At 43.5% G+C, this 21,405-nt stretch overlaps 1 protein-coding gene across 2 annotated transcripts; it reads left to right on the top strand.

The window, feature by feature from the left end:
• The first annotated feature begins 764 nt into the window (after positions 1-764).
• On the top strand, positions 765-21,396 carry LOC110529369 (ubiquitin thioesterase Zranb1). 2 transcript variants are annotated; one of them, XM_021611511.2, is made up of 10 exons: positions 766-1,335; positions 3,085-4,090; positions 10,501-10,688; positions 12,595-12,748; positions 14,879-14,950; positions 15,919-16,117; positions 16,275-16,395; positions 17,175-17,304; positions 19,337-19,566; positions 19,843-21,396. In XM_021611511.2, exons 2-10 carry the CDS (start codon positions 3,172-3,174, stop codon positions 20,056-20,058), a joined length of 2,229 nt encoding a protein of 742 aa, XP_021467186.2. In that variant the 5' UTR covers positions 766-1,335; positions 3,085-3,171; the 3' UTR covers positions 20,059-21,396. The 2 variants fall into 2 exon arrangements, with proteins under 2 accessions (XP_036841268.1, XP_021467186.2); XM_036985373.1 differs by lacking the exon at positions 14,879-14,950 and having other exon boundaries at positions 765-1,335.
• The last annotated feature ends 9 nt before the right edge of the window (positions 21,397-21,405 follow it).

Raw genomic sequence — 21,405 nt, 5'->3', positions numbered from 1 at the left:
ATGGACAACAATAGCGTATAGTGACAGCTGAGATTAGTTGTAATATGTCTATCATGTGCTACATTATATCTACAAATGTGGTCACCCCTTCAAATTAGTGTATTCTGCTATTTCAACCATACCCATTACTGACAGATGTATACAATCGAGCACACAATGCCAGTACTGTTTATATTTAAGTGCAGGAGCGCCACAATACTTTTGAGCTAATATTCTATAAGAGGAACAGGAGCTCAAGCAGTAGAACATTTGATATATTAGATTGCATGTATTTTTTAAGGAAATCATAAGAGATATTTTAACATATATCATAAGATATATTTTATCCATATTGTATTTATTGCTACAAAACTATTTTTAAAGTCATTTCAAGTTGTTCAAGAGAATTTCCTATCTAATCTGCATAGTGGCAGAGAACATTTGTCCGGCGCCCGTGAACAAGCATTGCGGAGTCTTCTTCTGTGACGTAATTGGGAAGTGGGTGGGACGTTCATGTAAATTAACTCGCATGATCGATGCAAAATTTGACAGATGTATTTATTGTTCTGCATATGCTAATGTTTCAAATAGGTTTAAGCCAGGGTCACATTCTGCCGTTGGCAGAGTCGTGAATGGTATTTTGATAGTGCTCTAGAACTTCCATCGATTACTTTTTCAATAACCACAACCACAAGCTGTCCTTTACTGCAGACTGCTGCAGTATATTTTTTTCAAAAAGATGACATCATCCTAATGTCCCTTAAAGGTATACAGCTGAGATACAGACATGAAACAAACGCAATGGTGGCTCCGGGAATGGAGTGTAATGTAATAATAGTCCGTTGTTCATAATGTCAGCAAAAACGGTGAAAATGAATGACTGTTTCATATTTTGACATTGGAGACTGCTGTGATCAAGCTTTTTAACTATTGGCAACGAAAGACGTATCTCATAGGCCAACAGGAGGAAAACAGACAAACTATCCAATCAGCTTGGCTGTTGGATCCAGGTGGTAAATTCTCCTGCTTCTCTCTGGAGTGTATTTTTTTGTATTTTCCAGCTTCCCCTACGCCGCCATTAAATACCAACAGAACGGTTGTTGGAAATGGGGATTAAAATGATTTAAAGCCCCGGAGAGACGGCAAAGGGACGGGGGGAGGGACGGGGGGGGTTGTTGTACAATTGCATAGGTCTCGGAGCACGGAAAGGTAAATATGAGGCTTCTGACCAAATAAAAGATTGACTTCGGGACATACGGATTGGGTTTCTTTGGGAAGGCTCGAGTGGATAGAACCGGGGACAAGCTCGAGAACGGTTTGGTTGTGCTTGAAAGAGGAGTGTCAACACAGGAAAAGGTAAACAGACGCCCATGTTCAAACTGTTATGTAGTTAGCATGTCACAGTTGTCACCACTTTTGTATGATATATTGTTTAGAAACGAAGCTGTAAACAATAACGTTACCTTTAGCAATTCATCATGAATTGAATAGGTAACTTTAACTAGATTATTTTCATATTTACCAACGTTAACGCGTTAGTTGGCTACTGTTCGCTAACTAGAATTTCGACAAATACTGTAGCCCCTAGCGAAGCTAACTGGCACAACATTGTGTGTTGAGGAATCTTGTTTTTCACGAATGTGTTGATTTTTGCAGAGCATATTGACACACTTATAGAGTCGTCTGCTCTACTCATTGGTGTAATAGTCCGTTACTACGAAAGTAAATGGCAAATGTACTACTGGTTAGTTAACTAACTTGCTAGGTACAGTAGTTAACTGAGGTAGCGGTGGAAACCTAGTTAACTACGTTAGCTATCTAGCTAGTTGTAACAGATGCCATGGCAGCTTGCTAGTTAGATAACTAGCTATGTGACCGATATCGTATTGACCACACTCTCCCTTCTAGTGACACTAACTAGCTAACATTACTAGTATGGCACATTGACGTAGGCACGCCCAACGCAATATGCGGTAGCAAAACTAGCTACCGTTATCTAGTTGTCTTGTTACATTGATCAGTTTAAATGGCTAAGTAGACTCAATGCACCGAGTTGTTTGAAACCAATCAGGTACCAATCCAGGCTGTAGACTGGTGGTTTCAACTTTAAAATGTAGTTCTAAACCTAGATCTGCAGCCTCTTGAAATGTGCGCTGCAACAAGTCAGGGAGTAGTGTTGTGATAATAGCTAACATATGTCTAAATTGCTTGAGTAATTGCAATCATTCCTCCATATGCACTTTGCAAGGTGTTTGTTTATGTCGAGGAATATTTAAAACCTTTTGAGTACTTCACAGAGAGAGTGCAGAGTAGACTGTTTTGCGCTGATCTAGGACCAACCTATCTCGCCCCTATTTAAAACCTTTTAGTTTAACCAAATAAAAACCTTACGGGCCTAGGTCAGAGCTTTGGGGGGAAACTTCTTAACTGCATTAAGGGTCATTATTGCTACAAGTTTTAGTGTTGCCTGGTGTTTGGTTTCATCTGCCAGGTAACACAGCACTGTTGTCTGGCACGTTTTCTCTGTGTCACTGGATATGTTTAGGTGTCTGTTTTAAGTCATAGAGGCAAGTCAAGATTGGGTTGCGGCCTGCTGCTCTTGGCACCTTGCTCTGTGAGTTCAGCTGCACTGAGCCTCAGGCTTTGATTAACTGCACTGAGAATTAGTACCAGGTCAAGAGCACACATCCTTGTAGCTGTTTGAGTAGGATTGATATAAATGCCAAGGCTGTTTATCATGTCATGCTTATCCTGTTTGACAGTGTTCAACAATGATCCAGAAGTTGTGAAAAACAAGTGTTAATTTAGCTTTCTTTGTTTTTGTGTCTAAAAGTTGAGGTCTCTAACATCAGGTCTGTTACTTTATGTAATAGGCTATATGTAATAATAGGAGAGGCTTAGCTAGACTAACTAATGATGTTCATGTTTTTACTTATGAAAACATTTCCTTTAAAACATGACATCAATTAAAGTCAAAATGTGTTCGTTCTATCTGTGATCTTAATTCTCTGTGTCTCTGCATGATGACAGTGCAGTCTATCTGTGATCATCAAAGACCACTATAGCTCCTCCTCCTCAACATTTCCTGTGTTTCTGTTTCCCTAGCATCCTGCTTGCCTGTGTGATCTCCTTGAGTGGAGCTGTGGTGCTGAGCCCCTCCCAGCGGCAGCCTCTCCCAGCGTTGGAGCGACAATGACCGAGCTGGGTACCAAGTGGGCCTGTGAGTACTGCACGTTTGAGAACTGGCCCTCGGCCATCAAGTGCACCATGTGCCGCGCCCAGAGGCCCAGCGGGGGCGCCATCATCACTGAGGAGCCCTTCCGGAGCAGCCCCGGCCTGGATACCAGCCGCCAGTGGGAACCCCCAAGCCTGAGTAACAGCCCGCCCAAGGGAGGCTCTAGCCTCCTAATCTGCCCAGACTCCAGCGCCCGTCCCCGTGTCCGCATTGCAGACACCCCCGAGACCCCCTCCAGCAAGTGGTCATGCCACATTTGCACCTACCTAAATTGGCCCCGTGCCATCCGCTGCACCCAGTGTCTGTGCCAGCGACATCGGCAGGAGCAGCACCACCATGGACTGGCACAGCAGCCATGCAGCCCCACCGAGTCACCCCAGACCTCAGGCTCAGGATGCCGGACCGCACCCCCCTCTACCCCTACCGACCCCTGCGAGGAGTATAACGACCGCAACCGCCTCAACACCCGCGCCCAGCACTGGACCTGTGCCGCCTGCACTTATGCAAACTGGCCCAATGCGTGCAAATGTGTAGTGTGTGACCACCCTAGGCCCAATAGCCTGACAGAACCTATCGAACTGGCCTCTGAGCCAGAGAGCCTACCACCCTCCATACTCAATGAGCAGGACAGGGACAACAGGAGGGGGGGTTTGGGAGGGGGCGGCGGTGGAGTAGTGGGGTGCAGTGGCGGCCAGAGGAGGTCCCCACCCACCTCCAAGCGGGAGGCGGAGGTTAAAATGGACTTTCAGAGGATCGAACTGGCTTCGGGAGCCGGAGTGGGGAGCATAGAGGAGCAGCAGGTGGACTTTAAAAGGCTCAAACAGATAAAGAACAGGATGAGGAGAACTGACTGGTTGTTTCTCAATGCCTGTGCAGGTGAGTCGGTGTGTGTGTCAGTGGATGCAAAGAAATCAAGGTTCTCTGTATTCCCAGCTGTGGTGAATGAGATGCTCATTATGGTTGAAATACCTCCCCTGTATTTAGGTACTTCTGTTGTTAAATGGGAGTTCTCTATCTTGGGTGGAATAAAAATATTATCTCTGTTGCCACTGAGCAACAATTAAGGCTGCAAGTCTTGGAAAGCAGTTAAGTGTTATATTGTACATTTTATGCAGCGATGTAACTGCTTCACTACTCACGCTGTGAGCAGCAGCAGCCTGTGCAAGCTGAGTGGGTGGATGGATGGATGAACAGTTGGGAACTGCTGTGCTGTGTTGACTGAAGCTAGAGGTTGAATTCCTGTCCGACTACAGTGCAGACGCATACCAGATCTTGCAACGCCTGGATAGGTATTTACCATATCAGCTAGCTGCATAATATGATATAGGAATCTGGTTCTCGACTACAGTCTGACATGGCACACAACCATTGGTTAATGCAGTGTAGTCAGGTAAGCACTTGGCCAGAGGCTAAAGGTTCACTTCCCATCCTCCCCGCTGACAGATATTCCCGTTTGCTAGACTGAACAGCATGTGCGAGACCACTATATGTATCCCCCAGCCTCTGTCAGGCACAGTCTAGGTAGTCTGTGTGAGTGACGAGGATACTCGGCTCTCCCTTTCAGAGGGTGTCCCTTGAAGCTTTGAATCAAGGGCTAGTCCAGACAGCCACACTGCCCCTTGAAGTTAGTGAAGGCAAGCCTCATAATGGTGACTGAGTGGATTCCACTGCTGCTGTCTGGACTACATTTCAGACAGGATTCCATGGGATAGCTAGCTTCCTCCCTACTGTTTATAGTGGAGTTGCCCCTCCCAGTCAGTTTGTCTGCTGATACAAATTACTCCCCATAGCAAAGTATTCTTTCCAGTGTCTGAGGTACCCAACTTATTACTGTGACGGGGAAGCTAAGCATGTCCTGTGTGTACTGCAGGGGAACCCTCACTGTCAACAGACACACACACACCCTGCCTTTCAGTCCCAGGGGCTGGTAAACAGTGGCCACAGCGTGTGGCTCTAGACAGCCTAGTAGCCTGCAGGCCCTGCACTTAAAATATCTGACTGGTGCATAAGTCAAAAATAAACAGGCATTCACATGGAAGATGACCTTCAGCTTTCTGTTCGCAGCCTGGAGCCCTGTTACGTACACTCTACTGGTGTAGCGTTACATGTTTTTTTGTATTCATGTTTAGTTGTTTAAACAAGCTGGACGTCATGAATCACAAACGAGCCTACATTAGTTACCAGGTAGTATTTTTCACAATGATCCTTATTGGAAACTGCAAGTGCCACTTTTTTTCAGTAAAATCTGTCGTATAATTTTGCAGGCTAGGCCTTTGAATGTTTATTTAAAACAAAGCTAAGTCTGTAACATGGTGTCATTAACAATGCTTTGTGGGAAGTACCCTCTAAAAATTGCATATGCAGGAGCAGTTTTAGTCATGCTGTCTGTACTCTCCAGAAGCTAGGACGTGTGCTCACAAAGACAAGATGCCCATTTGTATTAAGGGCAGTCTGCTTGACTGAGGGAATGCTTGTCTGCTTTATGGCCCACTGGCTTATGCCACAGCAGGTTTATTAGCTGAGTTTTAACATTTTTTTCCTGAACAAACCATGCTGGCTGCAAGTGGTCCCTATGATTCAGGAGGGTTTCCCTGACAACCTGTGTGTGTGTCCCATTTTACATATGGATGGGCGTCTGTTTGACACCTAAATGAATCGATAAAAGGAGTGAATGCACAGAGGCTACAATAGTAGTCTTGTTTGAGTGTGTGAGTGGGTAGATCAATTGAACAAAGAAGAAAAAACCCATCGAGACACTTCAGCCCTCAAGTACTGGAGTTGAATACCCCTGGGCTTAGCTAGCACATGAACTAGGCTACATGAATTGGCTGCAACTCAACCTGAAATGTGATATAATTGGTGATTTATTATATGACTGAATAGGAATTGTTTTCACAGGAAGAACTTTGGATAATCCCAACCTTTTCAAAACATTACATTATGTGAAGACTTGCACATGCAAGGTGTCAAAAGTATCAACGCCATAACCTGTTTGGAAGATAATCTGTCTAGGCTACATGAAAGGCCTTTTCTATGTTGACATCTTATTTTGCTTGGCCTATTCCAAGTAAGCACTAAGCAGGTGAAGATGCACTTGGAGACTTCTCCTTACATCTGCTGAAACCCTGCAGATATTAGCTTTCCTATTGACCTACATCTCGGTCCAGTTGTGCCATAGTTACTGTATGCATTCAGCTGTAGATCAAATCTCTTTTCTTCGGGAGCGTACTGCTAGCCCCGCATCGCACTCTACCTGCCCTAGGCTATATCATGCATACTATCAGGAATTTAGCCATGAAGCTACTGTGGAAAGAAGTCGTAAAACAGGCATTGTGTGCTGTAGCTGGCGTGTGGCCACCTCTATTCTGAAGTGCTAGCCTGTTATGTGTCACTGGTTTTCACAAGCTACTGTTATGGCAGACAACCTGTGATGTGTTGCTGATGCTGCCAGTTGGAAATCTGTCAACAATTGGGAGCTACAGTAACACTACAGGCCTGTTGCTGATGCTTACTGTTCATCTGGGCCTCTGTCTGCACTTCTTCCTTGACAGGCCATTGAGGGCCCTGGCTTTCTGCTGCCCTGGGATCAATCACACTGACTCCACTATTTATGCAAATTCAATCAAAATTGGTTTCCTCATAAGTGTCTCCCAGCTCTGTGAAATGGAGATATGGACACATGGGAGAGGACTGGAGAAAAGGAAGTGCTAAGCCTATATGCTATGTGACAGGTGAAATTGTAAACAACATTACTTGCATACGTAACATGTTAAAAAGGCCCCCACCAGAGGGCAATGCCGCCCCCATTTTAAACGTGATTCCTGTCCTAAAGCAGAAATTGTCCTTAAATGTTCCCACCTCCGAAGAATGACTCAGGCTGCTAATACATATTCACGAATTGAGGGTGGGAATGTTGTGGGTGATGGAGAAATAACAACAAGTAGGGCACTGATGGCTGTCAGTGTAGCTAGCTAGCAATGCTAACCTTATCTAGCAAACTGTTAACTGTTGTTGCAACACCTTATTCAAAGGATTAGCCAGCTAGGCTATGGCTGGACGTCGATTTATCATAAGCATGTATGGACAACTTTACCACAGATGGATAGGGGAAACGAGTATCTTTTGACTTTATCTCCAAAGTTTTGGCACCTTCCGTGAATTGCGGTTGCGAATCTGCCATTGAAATAGAAAGAATAAGATGAAGATCCAGAAATATGAATAGCATGGTTCTCACAGCTAGGGGAAGGCTACAAGGATTTTGCTTATGATGCATGCCGCAAATGATATGTTCCAACTCCCTGAGCGCATCTGACACGAAACAAAACACCAATACTTGGTCTAACAACCGCATAAGAATCTTGTGGAATCTTCTTTCACGGCTGCCTTTTCCATCTAGGAAAGACCCTTGTGATTTCTATCTACACCAATCAAGCAGTGGAGTGTGATCAAAACTTTTTTACTGTTTTTGTTTAAACGGCCTGTGTGAACAATCTTCATGAGTTAGCAAATTGGATTTGTACAGGTGAAGATTTTGTTAGTTTGTTTTAAAGCAGCAATCAGCAGTAGAAACCATAACAAAGCAATTTGACTCGCCCCTGTTTCTGTAAAAAGCTAAGAGATCCCTGTTTCAAGAAAGAGAAGTCCTGAAAACATGTTGGCTCACTTTTTAAAAAAGAATATGGAAAACAGGCTATAGGATGGAAAATACCAGTGTTTTGACGTAGGTAGAGCCGACTAGCAATAGCTACCTACAGTAAGAAAAATTAAAATCTATTTACTTTGAGTCAAATATCGATATCGTCCAAAAATAATAGCGCGATATGTAACTGTAGCGAACATTTTGAGTAAAACATGCTTATATTTTGGGTTCTGATGGGGTTCAACTGTTGAACAAAGCTCATGAGACATTTATAAGTTATATTCTTCAAGAATTAATGGGAACATATCAAAGTCCAAATATGGGTGTAGCATCTGCTGTTTGCCCCTTTTTAATGTGATGGTCATGAAAATATTGTTGGAGTTTTCTTTGTGCAGTGGAAGCCTACTGATCTGCACCTGGGACTAACTTGATTGCTGCAACATTATTGATGTAAATGAATTAAATAGGCCCTTTCCCCCCCATGTTCTGTGGGTAAAATCAGAGCGTTCATTCATTTTCTGTCTTCAATAATTGTCAATGTTCTCCACCCTTCCTAGTATAGAGCAACTCTTTTGTATCCATTTCCTTTGATGTTTTGTATATGTGTGGTAAAGGGTGTGTGAGTGCTACTCTTGACTATGCAGGCAGGCACACCCAAACTAATGGACTGCTGTGAGAAGTGGTTGTGATCCTGTCTCTCTTCCTTTCTGACAAGCTCCAATCGGCACAGTTTGTCCTCCCACTCCTTCTCTTCCTACTCACTTTTTCCTCTTTTTGTTCCTCAATATTTCGACTTTTTACTGCAGTTGAAAAACTCATGCACGCACGCACGATCGCTCGCACACACATACACCCTGATTATGCTGCAAAGCATTGTGTGGCCCTTTTTTGAGTGTAGAACAATGGTTAGCCAGGGAGTAATGTTGTGTAATATGCCAGAGACTGCTAAATGGGTATTCCAGAAATGATGGGAGGCTGGTAGTAGAACTGGAAATGTTCTCTACTTTGATCTTCCCCAACACATTAGTGTTTTTTTCCAAGTGGTGGTTTTGTTTCAGTACGGTAGTGGTAGTAAAACTACCCTGGTATCTACAGTGCATTCAGAAAGTATAAAGACCCCTTGACTTTTTCCACATTTTGTTACGTTACAGCCTTATTCTAAAAATGGATTCAATTGTTTTTTTCTTCTTCATTGCTCTACACACACTATTCCATAATGACAAAACAAAAACAGGTTTTTAGAAATATTTGCAAATCTAACTGAAATATGACATTTGCATAAGTATTCAGACCCTTTACTCTGTTGGAGCACCATTGGCAGTGTTTACAGCCTTGAGTCTTCTAGGGTATAACACTACAAGCTTGGCACACCTGTATTTGGGGAGTTTCTCCCATTTTTCTCTGCAGATCCTCTCAAGCTCTGTCAGGTTGGATGGGGAGCGTCGCTGCACAGCTATTTTCAGGTTTCTCCAGAGATGTTCTGGCTGGGCCGATCAAGGACATTCAGAGACTCGTCCCGAAGCCACTCCGGCGTTGTCTTGGCTGTGTGCTTAGGGTCGTTGTCCTGTTGGAAGGTGAACCTTCGCCCCAGTCTGAGGTCCTGAGTGTTCTGGAGCAGGTTTTCATTAAGGATATCTGTACTTTGTGCCTTCATCTTTCCCTCGATCCTGACTAGTCTCCCAGTCCCTGAAGCTGAAAATCATCCCCACAGCATGATGTTGCCACCACCACCTTCAGCGTAGGGATGGTGCCAGGTTTTTTCCAGACGTGACAGTTGAACTCTTTGGCCTGATTGCCAATCTTAGTTTCATCAGACCAGAGAATTTTGTTTCTCATAGTCAGTCCTTTAGGTGCCTTTTGCCAAACTCCAAGCGAGCTCACATGTGCCTTTTACTGAGGAGTGGCTTCAGTCTGGTAGCTCTACCGTAAAGGCCTGTTTGGTGGAAGGCTGCAGTGATGGTTGTCCTGGAATATTCTCCCATCGCCACATAGGAACTCTGTCAGTGACCATCTTCCCCGATTGCTCAGTTTGGCAGGGTGGCCAGCTTTAGGAACGTCTTGGTGGTTCCAAACTTATTCCATTTTAAGAATGATGGAGGCCACTGTGCTCTTAGACCTTTTTTAATGCTGCAGAAAGTTCTGGGTACACATTCCAAATCATGTCCAATCAATTGAATTTACCACAGGTGGACTCCAATCAAGTTGTAGAAACATCTCAAGGATGATCAATGGAAACAGGATGGACCTGAGCTCAATTTCGAGTCTCATAGCATAGGGTCTGAGTACTTATGTAAAAAAAGGTATTCCTGTTTAGAATTTTTTTAAATACATTTGCAAAAATAGCCAAACTTGTTTTCGCTTTGTCATTATGGGGTATTGTGTGTAGATTTTTAATACATTTTAGAATACGGCTGTAACAAACTGTGTTTTGGCAAGGAATAGCCTACAAATGATTTGTTTGGTAAACTAAATAAGAATTTCCACCTTGTCCAACAAACTGCATGAATGACTATTTGATGGTCTTTTTTATTTATTTTTAAATTTAAACAGCATTTTAGAGTTTGTGTACCATGTAACCTAACATGTCTGTTTACCTGCTCACTGATTCTCTACCCCCCCCCCCACACACACACACCTCTTTCTGCAGGTGTGGTAGAGGGGGACCTGGCTGCAGTAGAGGCCTATAAGTCATCAGGGGGGGACATCGCCAGGCAGCTGACGTCCGACGAGGTGCGTCTCCTCAACCGGTCATCGGCCTTCGACGACGGCTTCACCCTGGTACACCTGGCCATCCGCTTCCAGAGGCAGGACATGCTGGCAGTGCTCCTCACTGAGGTCAGGACAATACACAGGCTCTGCAAATGTATTATCATAATGGTACAGGTCAAGCACTGTTGTCTTTATTCTACTGTACCAGTTGGGCTCGATTTGTATCATCCGGTATGTAATCACTCCATCTCCAGGTTGTTCGTTTTATATTCATTAATGTTTTGGCGATACCACGTATGCGCTCTGAGGACATAGTGGGTGTGATGTGTTGTATTGACGGTAGGCTCTCTTATCCCAGGGTTAGTAAGGGGGTGAGCCTTGGAAGGACCGGCAGGAATGTGTCCCTTAAGGGGGAAGGGGCAGGGTCTACCTGGGGCCTGCTCAGAAGGGTGCACTGTTCTATAAATTTCAGATAGAAATGGATTGTGTTGAACAGGGATTCAAATCAGGCAATTGAGTCTGTTCTACTCATTACATTCCTCTCTGCAACGCTCTGAACATTTCATCTGTGTGCCTGTGGCGTTCTGCATTAGCATCGAATAGCCTCCCACGATATGCAACTTTTCAGGGAAGTCAGGAACCAATATACTCAGTCAGTTAGGAAAGCTAAGGCTAGCTTTTTCAAACAGGGTTCAATTCTCAGGCCGACTCTCTTCTCTGTATACATCAGTAATGTCGCTCTTGCTGCAGGTGATTCCCTGATCCACCTCTACGCAGACGACACCATTCTGTATACATATGGCCCTTCTTTGGACATTGTGTTAACTAACCTCCAGACGAGCTTCAATGCCATACAACACTCCTTCCATTGCCTCCAACTGCTTTTAAACGCTATTAAAACTAAGTGCATGCTCTTCAACCAATTGCTGCCTTCACCCTCCCGCCCGACTAGCATCACTACTCTGGACGGTTCTGACCTAGAATATGTGGACAACTACAAATAACTAGGTGTCTGGTTAGACTGTAAACTCTCCTTCCAGACTCACATTAAGCATCTCCAATCAGAAAATAAATCTAGAATCGGCTTCCTACTTCGCAACAAAGCCTCCTTCACTCATGCTGCCAAACATACCCTCGTAAAACTGACTATCCTACCGATCCTTGACTTCGGCGATGTCATTTACAAAATATCCCCCAACACTCTACTCAGCAAATTGGATGTAGTCTTATCACAGTGCCATCCGTTTTATCACCAAAGCCCCATATACTACCCACCACTGCGACCTATGCTCTCGTTGGCTGGCCCTCACTACATATCTGTCGCCAAACCCACTGGCTCCAGGTCATCTATAAGTCCATGCTAGGTAAAGCCCTGCATTATCTCAGTTCACTGGTCACCATAGCAACACCCACCCGTAGCACGTGTTCCAGCATGTATATTGCACTGGTCATCCCCAAAGCCAACACGTCCTTTGGCCACCTTTGCTACCAGTTCTCAGCTGCCAATGACTGGAACGAATTGCAAAAATCACTGAAGCTGGAGACCCATATCTCCCTTTAACTTTAAGCATCAGCTGTCAGAGCAGCTTAACGATGACTGTGTCCAGTGAATCTGTAAATAGCACACGCGACTACCTCATCCCCATATTATTATGTTGCTCTTTTGCACCCCAGTATCTCTACTTGCATGTCATCATCTGCACATCTATCACTCCAGTATTAATGCTAAATTGTAATTATTTTTGCATCTAGGGCCTATTTATTGCCTATTTCCCTACTCTTCTACATTTGCACACACTGTACATAGATTTTTCTATTGTGTTATTGACTGTACGTTTGTTTGTAACTCTGTTGTTTTGTAGCACCGCTTTGCTTTATCTTGGCCAGGTCGCAGTTGTAAATGAGAACTTGTTCTCAACTGGCTTACCTGGTTAAATAAAGGTGAAAAAATAAAATGTGGCTTTCATGCTCCCTAGGTTGTATTTGCAGTAGGAGACAGTTGTATCATTCCTGTGTCACGTTCTGTGTCTAGGTGTCCCAGCAGGCAGCTAAGTGTATCCCAGCCATGGTGTGCCCTGAGCTGACGGAGCAGATCCGTCGGGAGGTGGCTGCCTCCCTGCACCAGCGCAAGGGAGACTTCACCTGCTACTTTCTCACTGACCTGGTCACCTTCACCCTGCCAGCAGGTCAGCCTCCCTCTGACCTATTATACACTACCTGCAGTAGTTTTATTTAGCCTCATTACTGTGTATAGTTATGTGGTAGTAACTGTTTTGCTGCTCTTGTACTGTAAAGCTTCTTGTCTTCTATGATGGTAGAATGCATGTTTTGTTGGTGGTCAGGAATTGCATAATGGTATGGTTGTTTCTGAGTGAAATGCTTTCCCTAGTATCAGCGTAGGCTGAAGCAGCGTTTCCCAAACTGTAGGGCGCCCACCCCCATAGAGGTAGGGTAAGATGAACAAACACAGCTTAATTATACTACTAGAGAAAAATACTTACTCACACTTAAATCTTGTGATTGTATTTTTTTTAGATTAAAAACATTACTTTTGATGGACTCTCGCAGCATGCTGCTCCACCTGATCTCTTCCCTCTTCTCTCTCCCAATAAACAAACCCTCACATCTGTGAGCTAACTTGGAACAAATTAAATGGTGCAGTCAACTTAAACATGGTCAATTCATAAGCACAAATAAAAATGATAAAGATAATGATTTTTTCCGAAGTGTGACGATAAGCGCATATTGCGAGTGATAATTACTAATGGTTATATTGTGCTCAATGTTAAGAGTTGAAAGACAACTGTGGCAGTATTATAAACCTTGTAATGTCTGGTTTTTAGTAGGCTGCAGAATTGGAGAAGGGCCTAATATTTCTCTGAATATCAGGCAGTATGCTCAAGCCTGTTAATCTACTGGAGTCAATCTGTCTCGCTCTGTTCCCCCATAAGAAAAGGGGGGGGGGCATGACGAAAAGGTTTGGGAAGCACTGGGCTGAAGAGATTTTTTTGGAGGGGTGCTTTTTTTCCACAATTGCATAGTTCTAAAAGCAACTGTTGTGATAGTTGAAGAGATCAGGGTCTCAACTTTCTGTAGGTTTTCCATTTATTTCTCAACATTGAGCATTTTGGCACCGTTTTACAACCAAAGTAACTCGTACTGCTTTGAGATATGGAGCACAAAGCATGTGTGGACAGTTTGAGGTCTATAGACTTCATTGGGTAGTATGCTGGAATGTTAGAGAAATCAATTACATTTCTAACTAGCAGTCTATTATATTTAGCTTAGTGAGTTGTTTTCACTTCCTTAAATGGAAGTGATATTAGTATGCAAATGAATCTCTATTGAACAAAATAAATCAAATTCTGGAGCACTATATTGAGGGTAAAATGTAACAATGGCATAAATGTCTACCCCAAATTAATGAAAATCGCTGGTTTAGGTTAAATTGAATTATGCTTTCCCATTTGGACATGTTACATTTTTTCATCTATTTTCTGAATCATGTGATCTCAGTAGCACTGTGAATGACTTTCTAAAATGATTGCAAATTGTTTCTGTTGTGTGACACGGTGGCAACATTTTGGTGAAACCAAATCATAGGCTGGTGCCACCAACTTAACCAGTGCCACCAGGGGAAAAAGTTAGTCTGGAGCCCTGCATTGCAAAATTGTATTTTCATATGTACCAAGTTTTTGCTAGTGTAAGTAAGGTTGAGTCTCCAACTATTTTGGTTGAATTCCTCCTTGAGAAATATATCCTACATTGTGGTTGAAAATTAGAGCCACAGGGCTGGTAAGCAGTGATGTCTGGTTATGCAGAGTATTTGGGGAGCGTGCATTGGCTTCCGGCCGCTATAGAAGCCTCGCTGTTCTTTTGCACAACGTCAATGCATTCATTTGTTGAGCTGAAGAATAGCCGCTACTGTTGCGAAGTTCTCCGAGCACACAAAGTAGCTCTAGTGTGGAAAGAAAAGGACACACACACAACAAAACATGTTTTGACATTGGGTAGAAAACAGTCAAATGTGGTGTCTGTAGCTTGCAGTGTTGTCAGTTTTGTTACAGTGCAGCTTTGACTCCTGCTAACCTCAAGGGAATTAAACCCAAATCACTTCATCTTGGCTTGATTTTTAAGGCGTGTGCAGGTCAAGACAGATGCGCGTTCGTCTCCAAGCTCCAAACTTCATTTCACTATTGTCAAATAAATACTTGCTCTCTAACTTCCTCTTTTTTGTGAAGTTTTTGGAACTGTATCATGTCTCCTTTGTGTGTATCTCAAACCCATTGAATACCACTGTCTGTTTTTCTATACAGATATTGAGGACTTGCCCCCAACAGTTCAGGAGAAACTGTTTGACGAAGTGCTGGACCGAGATGTACAGAAAGGTGAAATTTTGACTGACTTCCTGTACATTTCAGTAACTCGCAATGCCACTTTTACTGAATCATGTGCGAGACCCTTGTCATAGTCGACAGTGGAGGGCATCTGTATAGCTTCCTATCCCCTCTACTAAACGAGAAGGCTGCTGTATAGTGTTGTATTACAGGTCTGTTCCCTGCCTGCCAACAGTGTGCCTTCCCTGCCTTCCTGTCTGTTGGCCTGCCCTTATTGTGTGTGCTTGCGTCTGTGCTAATCAGGCTAATTGAGTTTTAGGATTTCCCTGATCCCTTACTGAATGACTACTTCCTCCAGGGACACAAACAACATCAATGGGTTCCACACTGATTGCTTACTCTCTCTAGGGTGTCTTATGACCTGTTAAGCTCCTCAGAGTTTGCAGCACCCCAAGGGTAACACGCCAGTGTATGGTAAAACAAGGTGACTAAAGTCATCTCTATACTCTCCTATCTCTGTCTCTACTATGATGAAGCTGAGAAGGCAGGTGTATCACTTATCCTTACGCTTGATCCCCTCTTTGAAATATCATAATTCCGGGTTCCTTTCCTGTAAAATATCATAATTTTGGGTTCCTTTCCTGTGTGTTCCTTGCTGTCCGGGACCCCACACCATTTAAAGTTGTAAAATGGTTAGGGTTAGTTATGGATCGCTGAGAGCACTAACCTTTCTAGTGCCACCACCTGTCATGTCGGTAGCATCAAGGTGGCCCCTCTATTCGCACCTTGTCTTCATACATAGTGCAAGTCCAGCATCCCAATGGTGTCCTCCTTGCCATCACTGGACTTCCCTATACTTTACACTAACGGTCCCCAATCCAAATGCTCATTGACTTGATTCATTGAACAGGGATATTAGTGCTGGGCTGGAACAAAAGTTTGCATGTAAAACCAAATAGTGGTTCATTTTCCACATAACCCCATGTCTCGCTTTCTCTCTCTCTCTCTCTCTCTCTCAGAGCTGGAGGAGGAGTCTCCCATCATCAACTGGTCTATAGAGCTAGGCACACGGTTGGACAGCAGGCTGTATGCCCTGTGGAACCGCACGGCCGGGGACTGCCTGTTAGACTCAGTACTGCAGGCCACTTGGGGCATCTATGACAAGGACTCTGTCCTCCGCAAGACCCTTCACGACAGCCTGCATGACTGCTCCCACTGGTGAGACCTGGGTCTGGGGCGTGTAGCTGGCTGGGGATGGGGAAAGGATGAGATTTACATAAATAAACAATCATATGATTTTGCAAAAGGTAACACTCACTTGACCTTTTACCACAGGGAGTTGGTACAGGGCCACTGATGTGTGTTCTGTCTGCAGGTTCTATACACGCTGGAAGGAGTGGGAGTCGTGGTACTCCCAGAGCTTCGGCTTGCACTTCTCACTCAGAGAGGAACAGTGGCAGGAAGATTGGGCTTTCATTCTCTCACTGGCCAGCCAGGTATATACACACACACACACACACATTTCATATCAAATGTATTAATAAAGCCCTTCTTACATCAGCTGATATTTCAAAGTGCCTTACAGAAACCCAGCCTAAAACCCCAAACAGCAAGCAATGCAGGTGTAGAAGCACGGTGGCTAGGAAAAACTCCCTAGGAAGAAACCTAGAGGAACCAGACTATGAGGGGTGGCCAGTCCTCTTCTGGCTGTGCCAGGTGGAGATTATAACAGAACATGGGCAAGATGTTCATAGGTGACCAGAAGGGTCAAATAATTATCACAGTGGATGTCGAGGGTGCAACAGGTCAGCCCCTCTGGAGTAAATGTCAGTTGGCTTTTCATTGCCGATCATTCAGAGTATCTCTACCGCTCCTGCTGTCTCTAGAGAGTTGAAAACAGCAGGTCTGGGACAGGTAGCACGTCCGGTGAACAGGTCAGGATCCACCTGTATCGAGGCATGACTGACCAGGTGAATCCAGATGAAAGCTATGATCCCTTATTGATGGCACGTATTAAATCCACTTCAATCAGTGTAGATGAAGGAGAGACAGGTTACAGTCAATTGATACATGGATTGTGTATTTGAACAACTCAATATTAGGAAGGTGTTCAATAAAGAATCTGGCTTAAGATATTGCTGGTCGTACGTACAATCAGGCTAGCGTAATACCTAATAACAAGTAATAGCTCAAATCTTAATAGTATATTTTGCATCTATACTCCACAAAGGTAGTTTAACATGCCTCTCTCTTTGTGTTGTTTCTCTCTCTACAGCCTGGAGCCAGCCTGGAGCAGACTCATATTTTTGTTCTTGCACACATTCTTCGTAGACCAATCATCGTCTATGGAGTGAAGTATTACAAAAGTTTCCGTGGTGAAACACTTGGGTACACCCGTTTTCAAGGTAAGGTGATGTCTGTTTTCTTTGGCCTCGGTCTTAAATTGGGAGGATTTTAAATTTTTTTTTTTTTTTAAACCTTTGATGTATTAAGCTTTAAATCCTGACAAGCACAAAATCTCTAAAAATAGTGTTGTAGATTTATCTCTCCTTGTCCAATTAGATTGACGGTTTGGATAATATCTGCTAAATCAGACCAAGCCCTTTTGATGTGAGTTAGGCCCAGCACATGAATCGTGGCACAAGGATGATGCTATTTTTCGACTGGGTTTGCAGATTTTGCTCAAATAGTGAATTCAATAGTGAATTTTCCGTATTCAGAGGTGTTTTTGATTTATCACAGCAGTGCGTCACGGATGGAGGGACTAGATCTTTTTTTGGGGGGGGGGGGGGGACTATCGAATAACATTATTTGTATAATTTCGGATCCTTTTTATATATATATATATATATATATATATATTTCACACATACACACTACCTTTGGAAGTATTCAGACCCCTTGACTTTTTCCACATTTTGTTACATTACAGCCTTATTCTAAATGGTATTAAATACAAATTGTCAGCAATCTGCACCCAATACCCAATAATGACAAAGCGAAAACAGGCTTTTAGACATTTTTGCAAATGTATTAAAAATAAATATCACATTTACATAAGTATTCAGACCCTTTGCTATAAGACTCTTAATTGAGCTCAGGCACATCTTGTTTCCATTGATCATCCTTGAGATGTTTCTACAACTTAATTGGAATCCACCTGTGGTAGATTCAATTGATTGAACATGATTTGGAAAGGCACACGCCTGTCTATATAAGGTACTACAGTTGACAGTGCATGTCAGAGCAAAAACCAAGCCATGAGGTCGAAGGAATTGTCTGTAGAACTATGAGACAGGATTGTGTTGAGGCACATATCTGAGAAAGGGTACCAAAAAATATCTGCAGCGTTGAAGCCAGGCCCTTTTGTGGGGAAAAACTGATTCTGATTGGCTGGGTCTTCAAGGGCATAGGCCCACCCACTGGGAAGCCAGGCACAGCCAATCAGAATGAATTGTTTTTCCCACAAAAGGGCTTTATTACTCCTCAGTTTCATCAGCTGTCCAGGTGGCTGGTCTCAGAAGATCCCGCAGGTGAAGAAGCCCGGATGTGGAGGTCCTGGGCTGGAGTGGTTACATGTGGTCTGCGGTTGTGAGGCCGGTTGGAAGTACTTGCTAATTCTCTAAAACAACATTGGAGGGGGCTTATGGTAGAGAAATAAACACTCAACTCTCTGGCAACAGCTCTGCTGGACATTCCTACAGTCTGACTTACCTAGTTAAATCTTAAAAAAAAAAAAAATTGCATGCCAATTGCATGCTCCCTCAACTTGAGACATCTGTGGCATTTTGTTGTGTGACAACTGGACATTTTAGTGGCCTTTTTATTGCCCCCAGTACAAGGTGCATCTGTGTAATGTCATGCTGTTTAATCAGCTTCTGATTAATGGATTATGATGGATTATGGATTATCTTGGGAAAGGAGAAATGCTCACTAACAAGGATGTAAACAAATGTGTGCATCATATTTTTAAGAAATGTATATTTCTGGGATCATGAAACACTTTAAATGTTGCATTTATATTTTTGTGTGTGTACACAAAAGTATGTGGACACCTTTTTTAAAAAAAAATAAATTAATTTATTTTTTGAATTTTTACCCCTTTTTTCTCCCCAATTTCGTGGTATCCAATGGTAGCTACGTGGTAGCTACTATCTTGTCTCATCGCTACAACTCCCGTACGGGCTCGGGAGAGACGAAGGTTGAAAGTCATGCGTCCTCCGATACACAACCCAACCAAGCCGCACTGCTTCTTAACACAGCACGCATCCAAACCGGAAGCCAGCCGCACCACTGTGTCGGAGGAAACACCGTGCACCTGGCAACCTTGGTTAGCGCACCCGGTCTCTGGTGGCACAGCTTAACCACTGTGCCACCCGGGAGGCCCCTTTTCTGTCCCTTTTGGGTCTTTTTGATGACCTCCCTTTCTCTCTCCAGGTGTGTACTTGCCCCTGTTGTGGGAGCAGAGTTTCTGTTGGAAGAGTCCCATTGCGCTGGGCTACACGCGTGGCCACTTCTCTGCACTGGTGGCCATGGAGAACGACGGCTTCGACAATCGGGGTGCAGGCGCCAACCTCAACACAGACGACGACGTCACCGTCACCTTCCTACCGCTGGTGGACAGCGAGAGAAAATTGCTCCACATCCACTTCCTCTCAGCACAGGAGGTAGGAGGGAGCTCCCGCTGTGGTATTATGAATATGGTCCTCTGACTGGCTGCTTTAAGAATTTAGTCTGATTCTACGAGTCATGTTGATTACGTAGTTCTATTATACCCTCTGCTTAGTGACTATAGTGCAAAATGTATGTTTAGTAGGAGTCTTTTGCTGTTCTCGTGAAGTGGCTGGATTGTGAAATGTAATTTTCTCAGTATGAGAGCATCCTGTAAAGGTAACTGAAGAGATATAGTCTCATGGTAGATTGTGTGTGTCTGTCTGTGTCAGATGGGTAATGAAGAGCAGCAGGAGAAGCTGCTGAGAGAGTGGTTGGACTGCTGCGTGACGGAGGGCGGAGTGCTGGTGGCCATGCAGAAGAGCTCCCGCAGGCGGAACCACCCCCTGGTCACACAGATGGTGGAGAAGTGGCTGGACGGCTACCGACAGATCCGCCCCTGCGCCTCGCTCTCCGACGGCGAGGAAGAGGAGGAGGAGGATGAGTGACAAATCGGGTATAGGCGGGATCCCCAGAGGCAGGGGTCCAGCCTCGTTTTTTTTTTCCCCCCCTTTCCTGACACGGACAAACTGAAAGGGGAGGGAATCCTGAGCCTCACCGCACCCTGGCAGAGGACACATACGAATATCTTAGACTGACAGAAGAAATGGTCCACTGCTGCAAAAAGACCTGGGGATGATGGGAAATAAAGGATTATAGTATACTAATGCTATTTATCTTTATTGATTTTCTAATGTAAAATCTTTATCCAAAAGTGTAAATGCATGTGGTTGTTTAAAAAAAGAAGTATAAGGAAATATACCAGCATCGATTCAAACATCTTTCTGTTCATTATGGGCACTGACGAAGCACACTTACTGTTGTTTTTCCAGTTGAAATAGTTGGCTTGTTTTTTTTGATGGGCAGTGACTAAGCCAACATATCTTTGAGTCATGGGACCCAATGGAGAACTGGCTCGATTGTGTAATATGAACTTAATTCTTAATACTAAGCACTGCACATTTATTGAAAGACATTTCTATATGAATATAACTGCTTGAATAAAGGTAATTTATTAATCTTTGAAATGGCAGTTCAAAGTCACTAAGGTTTAGGAGACAGATCATACACATGGATGTTTAGTTTACCTTTTTTTCCGACTGGCTGAAATGAAATGTCTTGTTTTTAATTTAATCTCCAAACCAATTTTACATGTTTATTTGTTTGGGAGCTTTTGAGCTAAGGAGAGCTTTGATTCTCTGTATTTTTCTTTCATTTATTATTTAAAAAATATTTTTTAGGCTGCACTAACATTTTTGCGGTGAGGAAAATAACAACCATCTGTAAAAGTTGACTTCAGTTCTCGTGTGATTCAGTATCTCATTTGAATGGTTGGTGATTTTTGGGAGGAGAGAGTAAGACATTCAAAGTCAACATTAAACCAGAAACGCACCAGTTTCTTGTCATATTCTCATATTATTCCTCCCTGTCAAGTTTAACCCATGGTACCTGTGTTTTATTTTTCTCTAATGTATATGTGAACATCTTGAATTGAGTTTAAGGTCTTTGTGAGAGACTGCACATAAACCAAAGTTGTAAAATCATGCTTTAGCAGTGAAGGAAGTTTCTGTTGGGTTTCCTTGCCGTTGAGTACTGTAACTTTTATTTTGGTGTATTACAATCTAGTTATACACATTTTGAGCATCACCTGTATGTTGCTTTGTATTTATGCAATAGTTGCAGATCTGACTATGATGGTTTGTGGATTTAGGTAAAAGCCTGACCTCGCTTTAGCGTGTGTGGCACGGACAGGAAAAATAAAGGAAAACCTTTTTAATGTCCAATTATGAAGTCTC

Source organism: Oncorhynchus mykiss, chromosome 1 (assembly GCF_013265735.2).
Source record: "Oncorhynchus mykiss isolate Arlee chromosome 1, USDA_OmykA_1.1, whole genome shotgun sequence".
Classification (NCBI taxonomy): domain Eukaryota; kingdom Metazoa; phylum Chordata; class Actinopteri; order Salmoniformes; family Salmonidae; genus Oncorhynchus; species Oncorhynchus mykiss.
Note: the sequence above shows the minus strand (reverse complement) of the source record. Positions and strands in the feature narration are given on the sequence as shown.

Bases quoted from the DNA above. Each gene is read 5' to 3' on its own strand.
- LOC110529369 (XM_021611511.2), top strand. From the start codon at position 3,172: ATGACCGAGCTGGGTACCAAGTGGGCCTGTGAGTACTGCACGTTTGAG. The intron at 16,396-17,174 runs GTATATACACAC...CTCTCTCTACAG, and splicing joins TTCTCTCACTGGCCAGCCAG to CCTGGAGCCAGCCTGGAGCA. The intron at 19,567-19,842 runs GTAGGAGGGAGC...TGTCTGTGTCAG, and splicing joins ACTTCCTCTCAGCACAGGAG to ATGGGTAATGAAGAGCAGCA.